General features: G+C 47.0%; 1 protein-coding gene across 2 annotated transcripts in view; it reads right to left on the bottom strand.

Annotated features, from left to right (window-relative positions):
• Positions 1-17,394, bottom strand: part of LOC137525815 (intelectin-1-like) — a 43,673-nt gene that overhangs the window by 9,261 nt on the left and 17,018 nt on the right. For both annotated transcript variants that reach the window (XM_068247022.1, XM_068247023.1), the window contains exons 6-7: positions 14,721-14,841; positions 14,298-14,401 (exon numbers count right to left, since the gene is read on the bottom strand). In XM_068247022.1, the coding sequence (XP_068103123.1) occupies positions 14,298-14,401; positions 14,721-14,841 (225 nt within the window). The remainder of the gene's footprint in view (positions 1-14,297; positions 14,402-14,720; positions 14,842-17,394) is intronic.

Below are 17,394 nucleotides of genomic sequence, written 5' to 3'. Positions count from 1 at the left end.
AAGCGCCAGAAGACCGAGCAGGACAGAACACGAGAGTAGCAAAAGGCACAGCAAGCAAGAACAATCAGAACATCAAGGAAAATAACAAACGCTAGCTAAACGCGAACACCGCACTCATTCGCAACAGCGAACGCGTTTAAGCACGATCACCGCGCGTTAGGCGCCCAGTGATAAGCGTGCCACCCTAATTAACCAATGTAACACAAACACGAAATAGAGAGCATGAATGCTTGCTAAACGGTTACCTCACCGAGCCTAAAGCAAGCATTTGTACAAGACAAGACAGAGAGAAGGAGCAGCCAGCAGCAACCGCAGCTCTGGCCTACACTCCCAGACAGACAGAACGATTCCCTGTTGACCGCCGCTGGCGACAAGGCAATCGAGACAGAGAGGGAGAACAAGGCAATACAAATAATACAACCTGACTGCATTAGAAGGAATGCCTAGTGCAGTTCCCAGGAATTACTCTAAGTGTAACGATTGGTGTAACACAGAGAGGGTCTGATTACCGGTGATCTGCAGTATCACCGAGAATACAGATATATACCCGATTATTGATGATCTGCAGTATCACCGATAATCAGATATATCTCTAACCTCTGGACACCTGGGTAATAAGAGTGTTTGGTGCAACAGAAATACTTTGAGGACTGCACCTGAGGAGCAAGTGCACAGCACAGTAACACGTTCCTTCCGCAAGCCCGAGACTCTCCCGAGGGAGGGGTCAGGCTAGGAGTAGGAAGGACAGAGTGTGAGTGACACCAAGGAAGGGTGTCACCCACAGGTCTGTGAGCTATCTCTGGACTGAGGAGATAGCTCTCGAGGTCGGGCAAGCCGGGTCGGCAACAGACAGACAGATCAGGGACAGAGACAGGAGACAGATGCGGAATCCTAAGACAAGCAGAGATCGGCAACAGTGTATCAGATATAGCGAAGTACCTAATCAGAGATCAGAAGAGTAGTCAGGAAAGCAGAAGGTCATAACAAATAATCAACAATGCCTAGTCTTGGGTGTGAGCTCCTTGATCATCAACACCCTGGAACTGGTCTGAGTATAACTAGATGGTAAGGCTAATTCCTAGTCTGAGGTGTGAGGTCCCTGGTCATCAACACCTAGGAACTGGTCTAAATAATAACACAGATAATATACAGTTACTGACAAGGTCTGAGTGCTACCACGTAGTGATCGCAACGCCAGACACCAGAGAAATGACCAGCACCCAGTATATATACACAAGCGCTCTCCAGCGCCTCCCCTAAGTGCTGGACCAATGAAACCTGATAGAATTGTCAGCTGATCGGCTGGATCAGCTGACACCCTTCTGACTGCCACAAAGGCTCTGCCTCTCAGCGCGCGCGCGTCCTTCTGAACCTGTGTGGACTATCACTCCCAGCCACACCAGACATGTGTTGTAATGCATCTGTTGGTTTGAACGCGAGGCCAGCCGCACCGCTGTCAGAGCATGCGGCGGGTTAGCCATACTGCTAGTGGTAAGCCCATGCGTGCAAACCGCCGCGTCGGACGCGGAATCCGCCGCCTTGTTGACTGGGCATGCGGCAGTTTCTCCGCGCTCCGTCAGGCTAGTGGATGCAGGCCCATGCGCGCAAGCTGCCATGTTGAACGCGGAATCAGCCGCCTTACTTTGAGTACTCGCGGCGGCTTTTCCGCATTTTCTCACAGTACCCCCCCCCCTGAGGAGTGGACTCCGGACAGCTCCTACCCGGTTTCTCAGGATATAAAGGCTTTTGCCAAGCCTCTAAAGCTGGAAACGGAGTGGAAGCTACTGTCAGTGGGGAGAATTTAGGCAACTTTCCAGTTACCACCTGAAACAGAGAAAATCCAGAGGAAGAGCTTTTCAAATTATTGTGTGCAAATTCTGCAAACGGCAAGAACTTGACCCAATAATTTTGCGCATCCACAACATAACACCTGTGAGAGAAATGCTGGGTTAGAGGTAGAAGGTGTGTATATTTCTCCCAGATTTCTCTCTTATATATGTTAAAACTCCAGGGCAGCAAGCATTTCAGCAGTGAAAGGGTGTTCTTTCACTGCATTTGGCTTTTTGGAAAAGCCGGTAAAAGGGGCCCTGGAGTGAATGGAAGTAAGCGGGTGGGACTTCCATTCACCAGGCTATCCAGGCTTTTGAAGAAGCCTGGCTAATTAATTGCCTCATTAGGCTTCAGGGGAAACCCTTTAAATATGGTGTCTCCAGTGTTAGTCTCTCTCTCTTCCTGGGATCTGCCTGCCTGCAGTAAGGAGAGAGCCAGACACAGTGAGTAACCAAACTTAATCATACTGTTTGTAGAGCTGGATGCTAGATCCTCTCTATTGCATAGAGAGGGAATCTATGTATGTTAGTTAGAGCCGGACAGGCTAGGGTTTGTTTTTATGTTTTGTTTTTGTTGTACTCCTGTGTTTTGGATATGTAAATAAAGCTGATGCTATCAGCTTAAAACTTGGTCTGCTGACTGAACTGTTGTTTCTGAGACCAAACTGGTCCCTGCAATCTGCCTAAATCCCCTGAGACTACACAAATTGGACTCGTTCCCTTACATGTGGTGGAGGTTGCGGGCATTAAAAAAAAAAAAAAATTTTGTTTGGTTTTTTTTTTAAGGGCTAGAAACCTAATTGCAATTCATCATTATAAAGTGTTTTGTTGCATGTCAATATGGATGACATTGTCAAGGCTCTGGTACAGGCTACGGCTGCCCAGCAAGAGGCCACCAGAGTCCAGCAACAACAGCTGATTGCAAACAGAGAGGAACAGCGTCAAGATCATGAGCTCCTCAAAGAGGTGGTGCAGCAGCTAGCTGCAAGGAGTGCAGCAGCACCGCCTACAGAAACCGCTAAGTCAAGTGCTATTCGTGCTAGCTACTATCTGCAAAAGTTGACTACAATTGATGATGTTGAAGCTTACCTTTCCACATTTGAGAGGATTGCAGAGCGTGAGGAGTGGCCTAGAGAGCAGTGGGCGGGTCTGGTGGCCCCCTTTCTATCTGGGGAACCCCAAAAAGCCTATTTTGATCTGGAACACGTAGCCGCAAAAGATTATGACAAACTAAAAGCTGAGATTCTGGCCCGACTGGGGGTCACGCTCTCAGTCCACGCCCAGCGTGTTCATCAGTGGATGTTTATAACAGAAAAGCCTCCCCGCTCCCAGATGCATGATCTAATTCATCTAACTAAAAAATGGCTGCAACCGGAGACTGTAACCGGACCACAGATCGTGGAGAGGGTAGTGATGGACCGGTTCCTTAGGTCTCTACCGACACCTTTGCGCAAATGGGTAAGCCATGCAGAGCCAAAAACTGCGGATCAACTTGTGGAAATGGTGGAGAGGTACGTTTCTGCTGAGGAGCTACTCAGCCTTCAACAAGTAGAGCGAACCCAGGTTTCCAAGGGAAAGCTTCCTGCATGGAAAAAAAGATCTACTACTGATAAGAGCATGCTCCAACGTGGAGAATCTACTAGCGCTAGACTCAGAGAGTACCAAAATGTGTCAGGAGGGCCCTCTCCTCGCCGAGGACCTAATAAAGAGTTAGTGCGGTGTTTCAGGTGCAATATGCTGGGACACTTTGCTGCAGACTGCAGCCTAACTGATGAACCTATGCAGTGTGATATGGCCTTAACAAATAGACGTACGTCAATGTATGCTCAGATTGTGTGTACTGCCCTTCCACAGACAGGGAATAATAAGCACCTGTGTAATGTTGTTGTGGAAGGAAAACAAGTAAATGCATTGTTGGATTCTGGTAGTCAGGTTACCCTGATGAAATCTGTGTTGGTTGAAACTCCTCAATATGTGCATGATAAAGTAGGGGTTACATGTATACATGGGGATACTCGCGAGTATTCTATTGCGGAAGTGGAAATCAAAACTGCCTACGGGACATTAATGTACCCCGTAGGGTTGGTTCCCACTTTACCACACGATGTCATTTTGGGTAGAAACTTCCCACATTTTTGGAAATTGTGGGAGACAGACAAGGTTATGAACCAATCTTGCTTAAAGGGAAGCTCCCCTGATTCCGGTACTAATGTGTCTGAGGGTGTATCGGAGGCTGGGCCTACTAGAGATTTTCCGTTCTCTGTTTTAGCAGGGGAAGCTGATGAGGTAGACATGGAACCCCAGGTTGACCAGGTGATACCAGGGGGGGAAGTCCATATAGACTCAGTTGAGGAAGAGAATGACATGCCTGATTTGGAGATTAGGAGGGATAATTTTGCTTCAGAACAGTTAAAGGATCCCACTTTATCTAGAGCAAGGGCTAATGTAAAAGTTATAGATGGGAAACCCGTAAACCCTGACTCCACGCCCTCTTGTCCCTACTTAGCCCTCCAAAATGACCTGTTATATCAGGTAGTAGAAAAGGGAAATGATCGGGTAGAGCAACTGGTTGTCCCGAAACCATACCGACGTATGGTACTTGACCTTGCACATAAACATGTGATGGGTGGACATTTAGGGGTAGAGAAGACAAAGGAGCGAATTTTGCAACGGTTTTTCTGGCCAGGACTACATGGTGAAGTTGAGGAATACTGTAGTTCCTGTCCAGACTGCCAGTATTCGGCTCCTAGGCCACATTTTCGTAGCCCTTTGGTCCCTCTCCCTGTGATAGAGACACCATTTGAAAGGATAGCAATGGATTTGGTAGGCCCGATAGTAAAATCTGCACGGGGACACCAACATATATTAGTAATAATGGATTATGCTACCCGATACCCCGAGGCCATTCCTCTACGTAATACCTCATCTAAATCCATTGCTAGAGAGTTGGTACATGTCTTTAGCCGGGTGGGAATCCCAAAGGAAATACTTACTGACCAAGGTACCCCATTTATGTCCCGGGTCATGAAGGAGTTGTGCAGATTGTTCAAAGTGGACCAACTTCGCACTTCTGTATACCACCCCCAGACTGATGGGTTAGTGGAAAGGTTTAATAAAACCCTCAAAAATATGCTTAAGAAAGCGGTTGACAAAGATGGGAAAAATTGGGACTACTTATTACCCTATCTAATGTTTGCCATAAGGGAGGTTCCCCAATCCTCTACAGGATACTCACCTTTTGAATTGTTATATGGTAGACACCCTAGGGGCCTGTTGGACATAGCCAAGGAGACCTGGGAGGGTCAACCCACCCCCTTTAAAAGTGTCATCGAGCATATATGCCAAATGCAGGACAGGATAACTGCAGTGCTGCCCATAGTAAGAGAACACATGGAGCAGGCGCAGGAAGCAAATAGTATAAGAAATTATGGCTAGGGTTCAAGATGTATAAATCAAATAGTAGTAATTTATTGATAAGTACAAAAATGACACAATTTCATAGCTTGATTGCATGCAAAAATCAGCTTCATAAAATTACCAGTAAAAACCTGCGGAGCGTCTAGGTACCAACAATGAGATGCTCTAACCTTGACAGCAACTATCTAATCTAGGCCGGCATCATACGTCCATCCATACATCCATACAATGGCGCCCACTCATTCCTGAGCGTTGCTCAACTAAATTGCAGTGCGTGATGCTTGGAGAACTGCTCCCATAGGGGCCACTGAGTCCACCTGCACAGCAGCGATATTCTATTAGATAGACAATAATCTCCACAGGGATAAAGGATAGCTTCCAATTAGAAAGTCACTCTTACCACCTCCGTTGTAGCTTGCTGTGTGGGTACCCACTTGATGATACTGCACGGTGTCTCATACAGCCCTCCAACTTATGTTGAGCTCAGGCGGTCCCTCTTGGAGCGGTGGCCGGGGTGAGGTATGCCCAGTCGAGGCAATACCTTAATGCTGCACCTGGAAGGCAGTGTCAGCTGTTGGCTGTGTTCCACTATTCCAAGCCGCAGTCAGCAATGGCGGCACACATGGAGCGCCTGAATGGCAGTGTCAGCTGTCGGCTGTGTTCCGCTACTCCAAGCCGCAATCAGCAATGGCGGCACGCATGGAGTGGTGTATTGACGGCTCCAGAGTCGGTATCATCCGCTGGTGTGGATGTGACGTTTACGTGGTGCACTAGGCTCCGCCCATCAGGCGCAGGAAGCCCAACGGAGGGTGTATAATAGGAGTGCTAAAATCCGTAATTTTTCCCCTGGTGATCGAGTACTAGTTCTAATACCCACAGTAGAAAGCAAATTTTTGGCAAAGTGGCAAGGACCCTTTGAAATTCTTGAGAAGATTGGCGAGGTAAATTATAAGGTTCGACAGCCAGGTAAAAGGAAACCTGAGCAGGTTTACCACGTCAATCTTATCAAACCTTGGAAAGAAAGGATGTCACTGTTCACCAAGCCAACTTCATCCCTAAGTGCAGAACCCTTAGTGCCAGAGGTTAAAGTGGCAGACTCCTTGTCCGACACTCAGAGGAAAGAAGTACAGGCCTTTGTAATGAACAATAGGGATGTTTTTTCGGAGAAACCTGGTCGAACCTTTTTGGTAAAACATGACATCATAACTGAACCTGGGGTAAGGGTTAACGTAAAACCTTATAGGGTGCCTGAAGCTCGACGAGAAGCCATATCTCAGGAAGTAAAAAAAATGCTGGAGTTGGGGGTCATTGAGGAGTCGCATAGCGATTGGTCCAGTCCAGTTGTCTTAATTCCTAAACCGGATGGGAGCTGGCGCTTTTGCAATGACTTTCGAAAATTAAATGCTGTCTCAAAATTTGATGCCTACCCTATGCCTCGTGTGGATGAATTAATTGAGAGACTAGGAACAGCCAGATATCTGACGACCTTAGATTTGACCAAGGGCTATTGGCAGATCCCCCTGACAAACCAAGCCAAAGAGAAAACTGCTTTCAGCACTCCCGAAGGTCTGTTCCAGTATGTTGTGTTGCCATTTGGGTTACATGGGGCCCCGACCACCTTCCAACGTACCATGGACCAAATCTTAAGGCCCCATAGACAGTATGCAGCAGCGTATCTGGATGACGTGGTTATCCATAGCACGGATGGGAAATCCCATCTACCTAGGGTACAGGCCGTGCTGGACTCCATACGTATGGCTGGACTGACAGCCAACCCAAAAAAATGTAGCATAGGCCTGGAAGAAGCCAAATATTTGGGGTATAACATTGGCAGAGGGCTAGTTAAGCCTCAGCTTAACAAGGTGCAAGCAATTCAGGACTGGCCTAGACCATTGACAAAGAAACAGGTTCGAGCTTTTTTGGGAATCACTGGTTACTACAGACGGTTCATAGCTAATTTTGCCACTATAGCGGTCCCCCTGACTGACCTTACAAAAGGGACCAAGTCTATAATGATCAAGTGGAACTCTGAGGCAGAACAGGCCTTTCAGACCCTTAAAAAAGCTTTATGTAGCCAACCAGTGCTGATTACCCCAGACTTCACACAAAACTTTATTGTGCAGACGGACGCATCCGATGTGGGAGTGGGAGCAGTAATGTCCCAAATCAGAGAAGGTTCAGAGCATCCTGTGGTTTTCCTGAGTAAAAAGCTGAACATCCATGAAAGAAACTATGCTACAGTAGAGAAGGAATGCTTAGCAGTTAAATGGGCTCTGGAGGAGCTTAGATACTATCTGTTAGGCCGCCAGTTTACATTAGTTACTGATCACGCCCCCCTAAAATGGATGTGTGAAAATCGGGAAAAGAATAGAAGGGTGACAAGATGGTTCCTGGCCCTTCAGAACTACAAGTTCACAGTGGAGCATAGACCCGGGTCCCAGCTGGGAAATGCAGATGCCTTGTCCCGGGTACACTGTCTTGAGGCTAGTTATGTTCCGACCCCTACGTCGAAACAGAGGGGGAGGGTGTGTGAGAGAAATGCTGGTTTAGAGGTAGAAGGTGTGTATATTTCTCCCAGATTTCTCTCTTATACATGTTAAAACTCCAGGGCAGCAAGCATTTCAGCAGTGAAAGGGTGTTCTTTCACTGCATTTGGCTTTTTGGAAAAGCCGGTAAAAGGGGCCCTGGAGTGAATGGAAGTGAGCGAGTGGGACTTCCATTCACCAGGCTATCCAGGCTTTTGAAGAAGCCTGGCTAATTAATTGCCTCATTAGGCTTCAGGGGAAACCCTTTAAATATGGTGTCTCCAGTGTTAGTCTCTCTCTCTTCCTGGGATCTGCCTGCCTGCAGTAAGGAGAGAGCCAGACACAGTGAGTAACCAAACTTAAAGGGATACTGTAGGGGGGTCGGGGGAAAATGAGTTGAACTTACCCGAGGCTTTTAATGGTCCCCCATAGACATCCTGTGCCCGCGCAGCCACTCACCGATGCTCCGGCTCCGCCTCCGGTTCACTTCTGGAATTTCAGACTTTAAAGTCTGAAAACCACTGCGCCTGGGTTGCTATGTCCTCGATCCCGCTGATGTCAACAGGAGCGTATAACACAAGCCTAGTAAGGTCTGTGTGTGCGCAGTATGCTCCTGGTGACATCAGCGGGATCGAGGACACGGCAACGCAGGTGCAGTGGTTTTCAGACTTTACAGTCTGAAATTCCAGAAGTGAACCGGAGGTGGAGCCGGAGCATCGGTGAGTGGCTGCGCGGGCACAGGATGTCTGCGGGGGACCATTAGAAGCCCCGGGTAAGTTCAACTCATTTTCCCCCGACCCCCCTACAGTATCCCTTTAATCATACTGTTTGTAGAGCTGGATGCTAGATCCTCTCTATTGCATAGAGAGGGAATCTATGTATGTTAGTTAGAGCCGGACAGGCTAGGGTTTGTTTTGATGTTTTGTTTTTGTTGTACTCCTGTGTTTTAGATATGTAAATAAAGCTGATGCTATCAGCTTAAAACTTGGTCTGCTGACTGAACTGTTGTTTCTGAGACCAAACTGGTCCCTGCAATCTGCCTAAATCCCCTGAGACTACACAAATTGGACTCGTTCCCTTACACGGCTTAGAAACTGTTCCAATGACTGATTAATTCTCTCAGTCTGACCATTGGTCTGTGGGTGGTAGCCCGACGAAAATGACAGTTCCATGCCCATTTGATGACAAAATGCCCTCCAAAATTTAGAAACAAATTGGACGCCCCGATCTGACACAATGTTTTCCGGAATGCCATGTAGCCGGAAAATGTGGATGATGAAAAGATCGGCCAACTCCTGGGCCGAGGGGAGTCCTTTCAGGGGCACAAAATGGGCCATTTTACTGAAACGGTCGACTACCACCCAAATGACCGACATGCCCTCAGACCTCGGAAGCTCACCCACAAAATCCATGGACAAATGGGTCCATGGTTCACTCGTTGTGGGCAAAGGCTGCAACGTTCCCACAGGTACCAGACGGGAGGGTTTGCTTTTTGCACATACTGCACACTCTCTAACATACTCCTTGCAGTCAGTTGCCAATGAAGGCCACCAAGCACACCTAGCAACAAGGTCCTGTGTTCTGGTGACCCCAGGATGTCCAGCATTTTTGTGGGAGTGGAACATCTGCAATATCTGGAGACGAAATGGCAGTGGTACAAACATCACCCCTTCAGGCTTTCCTTCAGGGACATCCTGCTGGAAGGGACTTAAAGTCTCCATCCAGTTTTTCCAGGTCTCTGTGGCTGCCAACACTACTCTCTGTGGGATAATAGTCTCTGGGTCTGAGGGCTGTGCTGTCTCTGGCTCAAAGCATCTGGACAAAGCATCTGCTTTAATGTTTTTACTACCCGGAGTGTACGTAATTACAAATCTGAATCTCGAGAAAAACCGTGACCACCGAGCCTGACGGGGACTCAATCTCTTAGCCCCCTCAATGTATTCCAAATTTTTGTGATCAGTGTAAACGGTAATCGTATGTTCTGCTCCTTCTAGCCAGTGACGCCATTCTTCGAAGGCCAATTTAATGGCTAGGAGCTCCCTGTTGCATATATCATAGTTTTTCTCTGCTGGTGAAAACCTACGAGAGAAATAGGCACACGGGTGTAATCTTCCCTGCAACCCAGAATGCTGAGACAGCACAGCCCCTACCCCGACCTCCGAGGCGTCCACCTCCACAATAAAGGGATAGGAGGTGTCGACGTGTCTTAAAATGGGTGCAGAGCAAAACAATTCTTTCAAAGTGGAGAAAGCAGCCAGAGCTTCGGGTGACCAGTGGTTGGTATCTGCCCCTTTCTTTGTGAGACTGGTGAGGGGTGCTATGACTGTGGAGTACCCCTTTATGAACCTTCTATAGTAATTAGCGAATCCTAAAAATCTCTGGAGAGATTTTAGTCCCACTGGCTGGGGTCATTCCAGGACAGCAGAGACTTTGGCAGGATCCATAGAAAGGCCCGAGGTGGAAATTATGTACCCCAGAAAAGTGACAGATGTTACCTCAAAAATGCATTTTCCAATTTAGCATAAAGCATGTTCTGTCTTAACTTGTGCAGCACAAATTTGACATGAGCCCTGTGCTCAGAGAGGTTATATGAGAAGATTAGTATATCATCCAGATATATCAGAACAAATTTACCCAACACCTCCCTGAATACTTCATTAATGAGTTCCTGAAAGACGGCCGGGGCGTTAGACAACCCGAAGGGCATCACCAGGTACTCGTAATGCCCATCGGGTGTGTTAAAGGCCGTCTTCCACTCATCGCCCTCTCTAATCCGCACCAGGTTGTATGCACCCCGCAAATCCAATTTCGAGAAAATCTTAGCATTGGTGACCTGAGTGAATAAATCGTCTGTCAAAGGCAATGGATAGCGATTTTTTACTGTAATTTTATTCAGGCCCCGGTAATCAATGCATGGCCGAAGGCCTCCGTCTTTTTTCTTTACAAAAAGAAACCTGCTCCGGCAGGCGACCGGGAAGGGCGAATGAAACCCTTAGCTAAGTTTTCACGGATGTACTCTCGCATGGCCACTTTTTCTGGCCCAGACAAATTGTAGAGATGACCTCTAGGGGGCATACAACCAGATCGGAGATCGATGGGGCAATCGAAAGAGCGATGTGGAGGTAGTTTCTCTGCAGCTTTGGGACAAAACACATCTGAAAATTCAGAATATTGTTCCGGTACTCCCTGAACATGAATCCTGGTCTGACCCAAGGTTACCCTCACTAAACAATGATGAAAGCAATGGGCTGACCAGCTTGTTAGCTGACCAGTGGCCCAATTAATCTGAGGGGAGTGAAGGTGTAACCAAGGCATGCCAAGGACGATAGTGGAGGTTGTCATGTGTAACAAAAAAAAAAAACCTTCTCCCTATGCAACACCCCTATAGTGACTCCCACCTCTGGTGTCTGAGACAGAGGACGGTTACGTTGCAGGGGGGAATCATCCACTGCCGTAACTTGAATAGGTGGTGTTACCGGGGTGAGCAGAATACCCAATTTCTTAGCAAATTCGTAATCCATAAAATTAGCTGCTGAGCCCGAATCCACGAAGGCCTCAGTGACTTTAGATTTATCTTCCCATGTAATCGTACAAGGAAGAAGCAACCTTTTATCATCTAGGGGTAAAAATTGCACGCCTAGGGTATTACCCCCAACTACTCCCAAGGCAGCAGCATTTCCCGATTTCTTAGGGCAATTCTGTATTCTATGACCCCCCTCTGCACAATAAAGACAAAGCTGCTCTGATATCCTGCGTTTCCGTCACTTGAGACAATTTTGACCGACCAATCTGCATTGGCTCAGGTGGAGGCGAGACGGGAGGAGGTGGAGTCACAGGTGGCACAGTGTGGGATACCATTCTCACATGGCTACTACCCCGGGTCTGCCTCTGATAGCGCAGCCGGCGATCTATCCTGATGGCCGATGAAATGGCCTCATCGATGGACTTAGGTTCAGGCTGACTTAACATAAGATCGGAAACCTCATCTGACAACCCTGATAAGAAACAATCTAAAAGGGCAAAGGTGTCCCACCTGGCTGATACTGACCACTTCCTAAATTCAGCAGCATAATCTTCCACCGGACTCTTGCCTTGACGTAACCGTTTGAGCTTCCGCTCAGAAGTCGAGGCAATGTCTGGATCATCGTAAATTAACCATGGCTTCAAAAAATTTCTCTACAGAGGTTAGGGCCAAGTCTCCATCAGGCAGACTGTACGCCCAGGTCTGAAAATCACCTGATAACAAAGTTTTCATAAATGTAACCCTTTGGGCCATAGTTCCTGAAGAATTAGGTCTCAACTCAAAGTATGATAACACTCTACTCCTAAAATTTCGGAAGTCAGATCTGTGACCGGAAAATTTTTCAGGTACAGGCATACGTATGGCTGTGCTAAGAGGAGATCGCACTGATTGAAGTTCCTGAATAGCCCCAAATATCTGACATGTCTGGGTCTGTTGGTTCAAAACTGCCGCGGAAAGTTGGTTTACCGCAGTGGTCAGGACTTCAACATGGCTATACAGTGCGTCCATTTGGGTTTGGTCTGGCGTTCTGTAACGATTGGTGTAACACAGAGAGGGTCTGATTACCGGTGATCTGCAGTATCACCGAGAATACAGATATATACCCGATTATTGATGATCTGCAGTATCACCGATAATCAGATATATCTCTAACCTCTGGACACCTGGGTAATAAGAGTGTTTGGTGCAACAGAAATACTTTGAGGACTGCACCTGAGGAGCAGGTGCACAGCACAGTAACACGTTCCTTCCGCAAGCCCGAGACTCTCCCGAGGGAGGGGTCAGGCTAGGAGTAGGAAGGACAGAGTGTGAGTGACACCAAGGAAGGGTGTCACCCACAGGTCTGTGAACTATCTCTGGACTGAGGAGATAGCTCTCGAGGTCGGGCAAGCCGGGTCGGCAACAGACAGACAGATCAGGGACAGAGACAGGAGACAGATGCGGAATCCTAAGACAAGCAGAGATCGGCAACAGAGTATCAGATATAGCGAAGAACCTAATCAGAGATCAGAAGAGTAGTCAGGAAAGCAGAAGGTCATAACAAATAATCAACAATGCCTAGTCTTGGGTGTGAGCTCCTTGATCATCAACACCCTGGAACTGGTCTGAGTATAACTAGATGGTAAGGCTAATTCCTAGTCTGAGGTGTGAGGTCCCTGGTCATCAACACCTAGGAACTGGTCTAAATAATAACACAGATAATATACAGTTACTGACAAGGTCTGAGTGCTACCACGTAGTGATCGCAATGCCAGACACTAGAGAAATGACCAGCACCCAGTATATACAGTATACACAAGCGCTCTCCAGCGCCTCCCCTAAGTGCTGGACCAATGAAACCTGCTAGAATTGTCAGCTGATCGGCTGGATCAGCTGACACCCTTCTGACTGCCATAAAGGCTCTGCCTCTCAGCGCGCGCGCGCGTCCTTCTGAACCTGTGTGGACTATCACTCCCAGCCACACCAGACATGTGTTGTAATGCATCTGTTGGTTTGTACGTCGGGGCCAGCCGCACCTCTGTCAGAGCATGCGGCGGTTTCCCCGCGTTCAGCCATACTGCTAGTGGTAAGCCCATGCGTGCAAACCGCCGCGTCGGACGCGGAATCCGCCGCCTTGTTCACTGGGCATGCGGCAGTTTCTCCGCGCTCCGTCAGGCTAGTGGATGCAGGCCCATGCGCGCAAACTGCCATGTTGAACGCGGAATCAGCCGCCTTACTTTGAGTACTCGCGGCGGCTTTTCCGTGTTTTCTCACACTAAGATAATCTTTAGCAAACAAGCAAGGCTGACACTCTAGGAGAGTTAGCAGGAACAAACCTTCATGACCTGCCAGGAATTCTGGGAGCAAAAGGTATTTATACTGCAAGCCATCAAAGGAGGCAGCTAACCAATTTGCATGACAAGTATATGCAAATTCCTCACTAGCAGAGCAACTCTGAAAGTTGCAAAGCGAAGACAGGTCTCTTTTCCAGAGACCTGCAACACTCAGACCTAAAGAATGGACCGACAGCTGAGCAGATCATTACATATATACTGTATATATATATATATATATATATATATATATTTTCAGCAATTACTTTATCTGGTGATAATCCATAGTTCAAATGCTCCTCTGCTGAGATTCTCATAGAAACTAATTGGGAGCATGCCATTGGATGAGAACAGTCATCTGATCGCTAGTCTGAGTGCTCTAATTGGTGCTCTAATTTCTTAGCACTTGGCACTTTACTGGTTATTGTGCAATAGTGTATTGATGCATTTTAAAGCAAAAGGGTCCAGTGTCCAGTGACCCACCATGTGGGTTTGGTTTTTGTTTTAATGATTTTGAGTGGTGCAATAAAGTGTAACTCCTGTGTTTGAACTAAGCCTAACTCCTGCATATATGCTTTTTAGCAATGGCCACTGTCTCCAGTATTGAGAGTGGGGTGTTTACAGGCATCACAGTGTGCAGCGTGAGATTTATATTTTATCTATTTAATAATAAGTTCTATAAGTACATTACATGTTCTGAATTGCAGCCGTTGGGTCGTATTCCTGAGCACAGAGCCAGTGCAGCAGATTCGTGATTGAAGACACGAAACTGAACATATCCAGCTTCATATTCACCTGTGGAATAAAAACAAGTCAACAAAAATATCATATAAATACAGTTACAATAGGCTAAATGATAAGTTGCATACCAAGTTAACAAATAATATTGGCTACTCAAACACATTTGTGAAAGTGTGTTCGCATTTGAATCAGGTATTCACATCCAGTGGCAAATGCAAATTTTTGGTCTCGTTTGCCAGCAGTGAGCCCATTACCCATAATGCCCAGTGTGACTGCACATTGTCTTATTTGCCAAACACTAAAAAACAAACAAAAGCGGGAAGAAACAGTAGTAAAATGATTAAAAGCATTAAATATCAGAAGGAAAAATTACCTTTTCCAGATGGAGGGTAATACTTTTCTGTCTCCTTTGTGTTTCCAAAGTCATAAACAATTGGTATTGCAGGTCCATTGTCTGTTTGGCATTTGCCAACATTGTAAACAACCGGGTATTTCTATAGATAAGAATGAGAAATAAATTATACCAGTATGATGTAATATTATGCAGCCCTAACCCATCCAAGCCAAACAAAGGCAGACTACAAAAAAACAGCCACATAGCTACTCACTTGCTGTACACAGGTTACTCATTTAATATGCATTTTCTTGACTAATTACCATGCATTTTCTTGACTAATTACCATTTTCCCCAAGGTGTGGCTAGCAGCATTACTCTCAACAGGTATTGGACTATTGGCTTGATTCATAATGTTAAAGGAGGTTGTAACTGTGATGAATTCACTGGTGCCATCCATGCAAACACACAAGAAATGAGTGCACAAACCAGGATTTAAGAAGCCAGTGTTTCTCTTTCAGCCCAAAGCATCTGCTCTAAGGGAAATGGTTGTTTGTTTATTGTTCCCTAGAGGGAGGCCATGTGCCTCTTTCCCTGCTGCCACGAAGACAGCGGATTGTGTGTGCTTGCCGGTACTGGCGTGGGGGTGAGTGTATGGTATGTGCTGTGTGTGGGTACGGAGTGGAGCGCTCCACCATTCATTTTAAGTGGTTTTAGATGTGTGTTTTTTGGATGTTTTTTTCACTCATATTCCAAAATCCCTAAAGATTGCCTGTATTTTCTTATCCTTTTTGCATTTCTCTGGTTCTAGAATTTTTGTTGACGTCACTCCTGCAATTTTCAGTGTGTAGGAGCTTTATGCGTGGTCGAGTCTGTGCAATAATGTTTTGAGGGTTTTTTTTACTGTAGGGGAATCATCTCCCATTACCATCTATCCCCTCCAGCGGAGAAAGGGTTAAATGGCTGGACACACACACGCACACGCGCACACGCACACACACACACACACACACGCTGTGAGAGAGTCCCCGGCCAGCCTATATACCATCAAGGATTTGGCTGTTATCCATGGACAACTATCCACAAAACTTTCCATAATTGGACTATGATATCTTCTGTTACACAGTAACTTGACATATTGCTCAGACTACAACTAGTATCATTTTTTCCAATTTTATTCCCTTTATTTTTAAAGCGGAACTGTGGATCTAAAATAAACACATTGTTTCACTTACCTGGGGCTTCCCCAAGCCCCCAGCAGCTGTCCTGTCCCGCGTCGCTCCTCAAGGAGTCTTCGTTACCCCGCCGCTCCTCGGTCCCGTACCTCGACTTGTAAGTCGATGCCTGCGCGGCTCTGGCCAAGCGTATCCTTTCTTCGCGTTCCCCTCTGCAATAGCGGGGAACGTGTAGAAAGGATACGTGTGGCCAGAGCCGCGCAGGCGCAGTGGCCCGGCGGCGAAACTGAAAGTAGCTGGCGGCGGGCGGGCGAACGGAGGCTCGTTGAGGAGTGGCGCATGACAGGACGGCTGCTGGGGGCTTGGGGAAGCCCTAGGTAAGTGAAACAATGTGTTTCTTTTGTCTCTGCAGTTCCGCTTTAAAGTGAACTTTAAGCCAACTAAAAAAATGAGTTTTACTCACCTGGGGCTTCCCTCAGCCCCCTGCAGCTGTATGATGCCCTCGCAGCCTCTCTCCAATCCTCCTGGACCCGACGGCGACCACTTCCGGTTTCGCCAGCAGGACCCGACAGGCTGGGAACGCGAGTGATTCTTTGCGTTCCCAGCCACAATAGCTCCCTCTATGTTGCTATAGCAGCCCTCTATGCTTTTTTAGTTGGCTTAAAGAGAGTCTGAAGCGAGAATAAATCTCACTTCAGACCTCATAGTCAGCTAAAACGCCGCTATCCCGCGGCTAAAGGGGGGTCTCTTACCCCCCGAAATCCCCTCCGAGCAGCGCATCCCCTCTTCTGGATTAAGGCAGGGCTAACCGCCACAGCCCTGCCTCACGCGCGTCTGTCAGCGCGTATCTCCGCCTCTCCCCCACCCCTCTCAGTCTTCCTTCGCTGAGAGGGGCGGGGGAGAGGCGGCGATGCGCCGCTGATAGACGGCGCTGAGAGGCAGGGCTGCAGCCGTTAGCCCTGCCTCAAGAGCAGCAAAATCTACGACCAAGTTGGTCATAGATTTTGCAGGGGGGAGGGTGGCGGGTGGGGGGTCAGGGACCCTCGTTTAGCCGCAGGATAGCAGGGTTTTAGCAGGGGCACACATGCCCCTGCTGACTATGAGACAAGAAGCGAGATTTATTCTCGCTTCAGTGTCTCTTTAAGTGCCTCTTTAACTTTAACAATCTGTTTCAATTGCTGTATTTAGTTGCATTATTTTAATATAAAAAAAACAATTATTCGTCTATGTGCTCGTTCTGAAAGCTCCACAAAGAGTTTTGCGTCTCCAAAGGGAAACATTCCCATAACCATTTTATATATATATATATATATATATATATATATATATATATATATATATATATATATATACATACATACATATAAGGATGTTGAATTAACCCTTTTGTCCTGCAGGATTTAGCTAGAGTTGGAATTGCGTTTTCGCACATTTATTGCGAACTAGTGGCAGCGACCTGGTCTCTATATGAGATTGTATCAATTGTACATAAATTCGAATTGTACTGTGTGTGGACTCACCAACCAATCCAAAAGGTT

The sequence above is a fragment of the Hyperolius riggenbachi genome, chromosome 7 (genome assembly GCF_040937935.1).
Source record: "Hyperolius riggenbachi isolate aHypRig1 chromosome 7, aHypRig1.pri, whole genome shotgun sequence".
NCBI lineage: Eukaryota > Metazoa > Chordata > Amphibia > Anura > Hyperoliidae > Hyperolius > Hyperolius riggenbachi.
The sequence above is the reverse complement of the archived record's forward strand: the minus strand, read 5'-3'. Positions and strand labels throughout refer to the sequence as shown.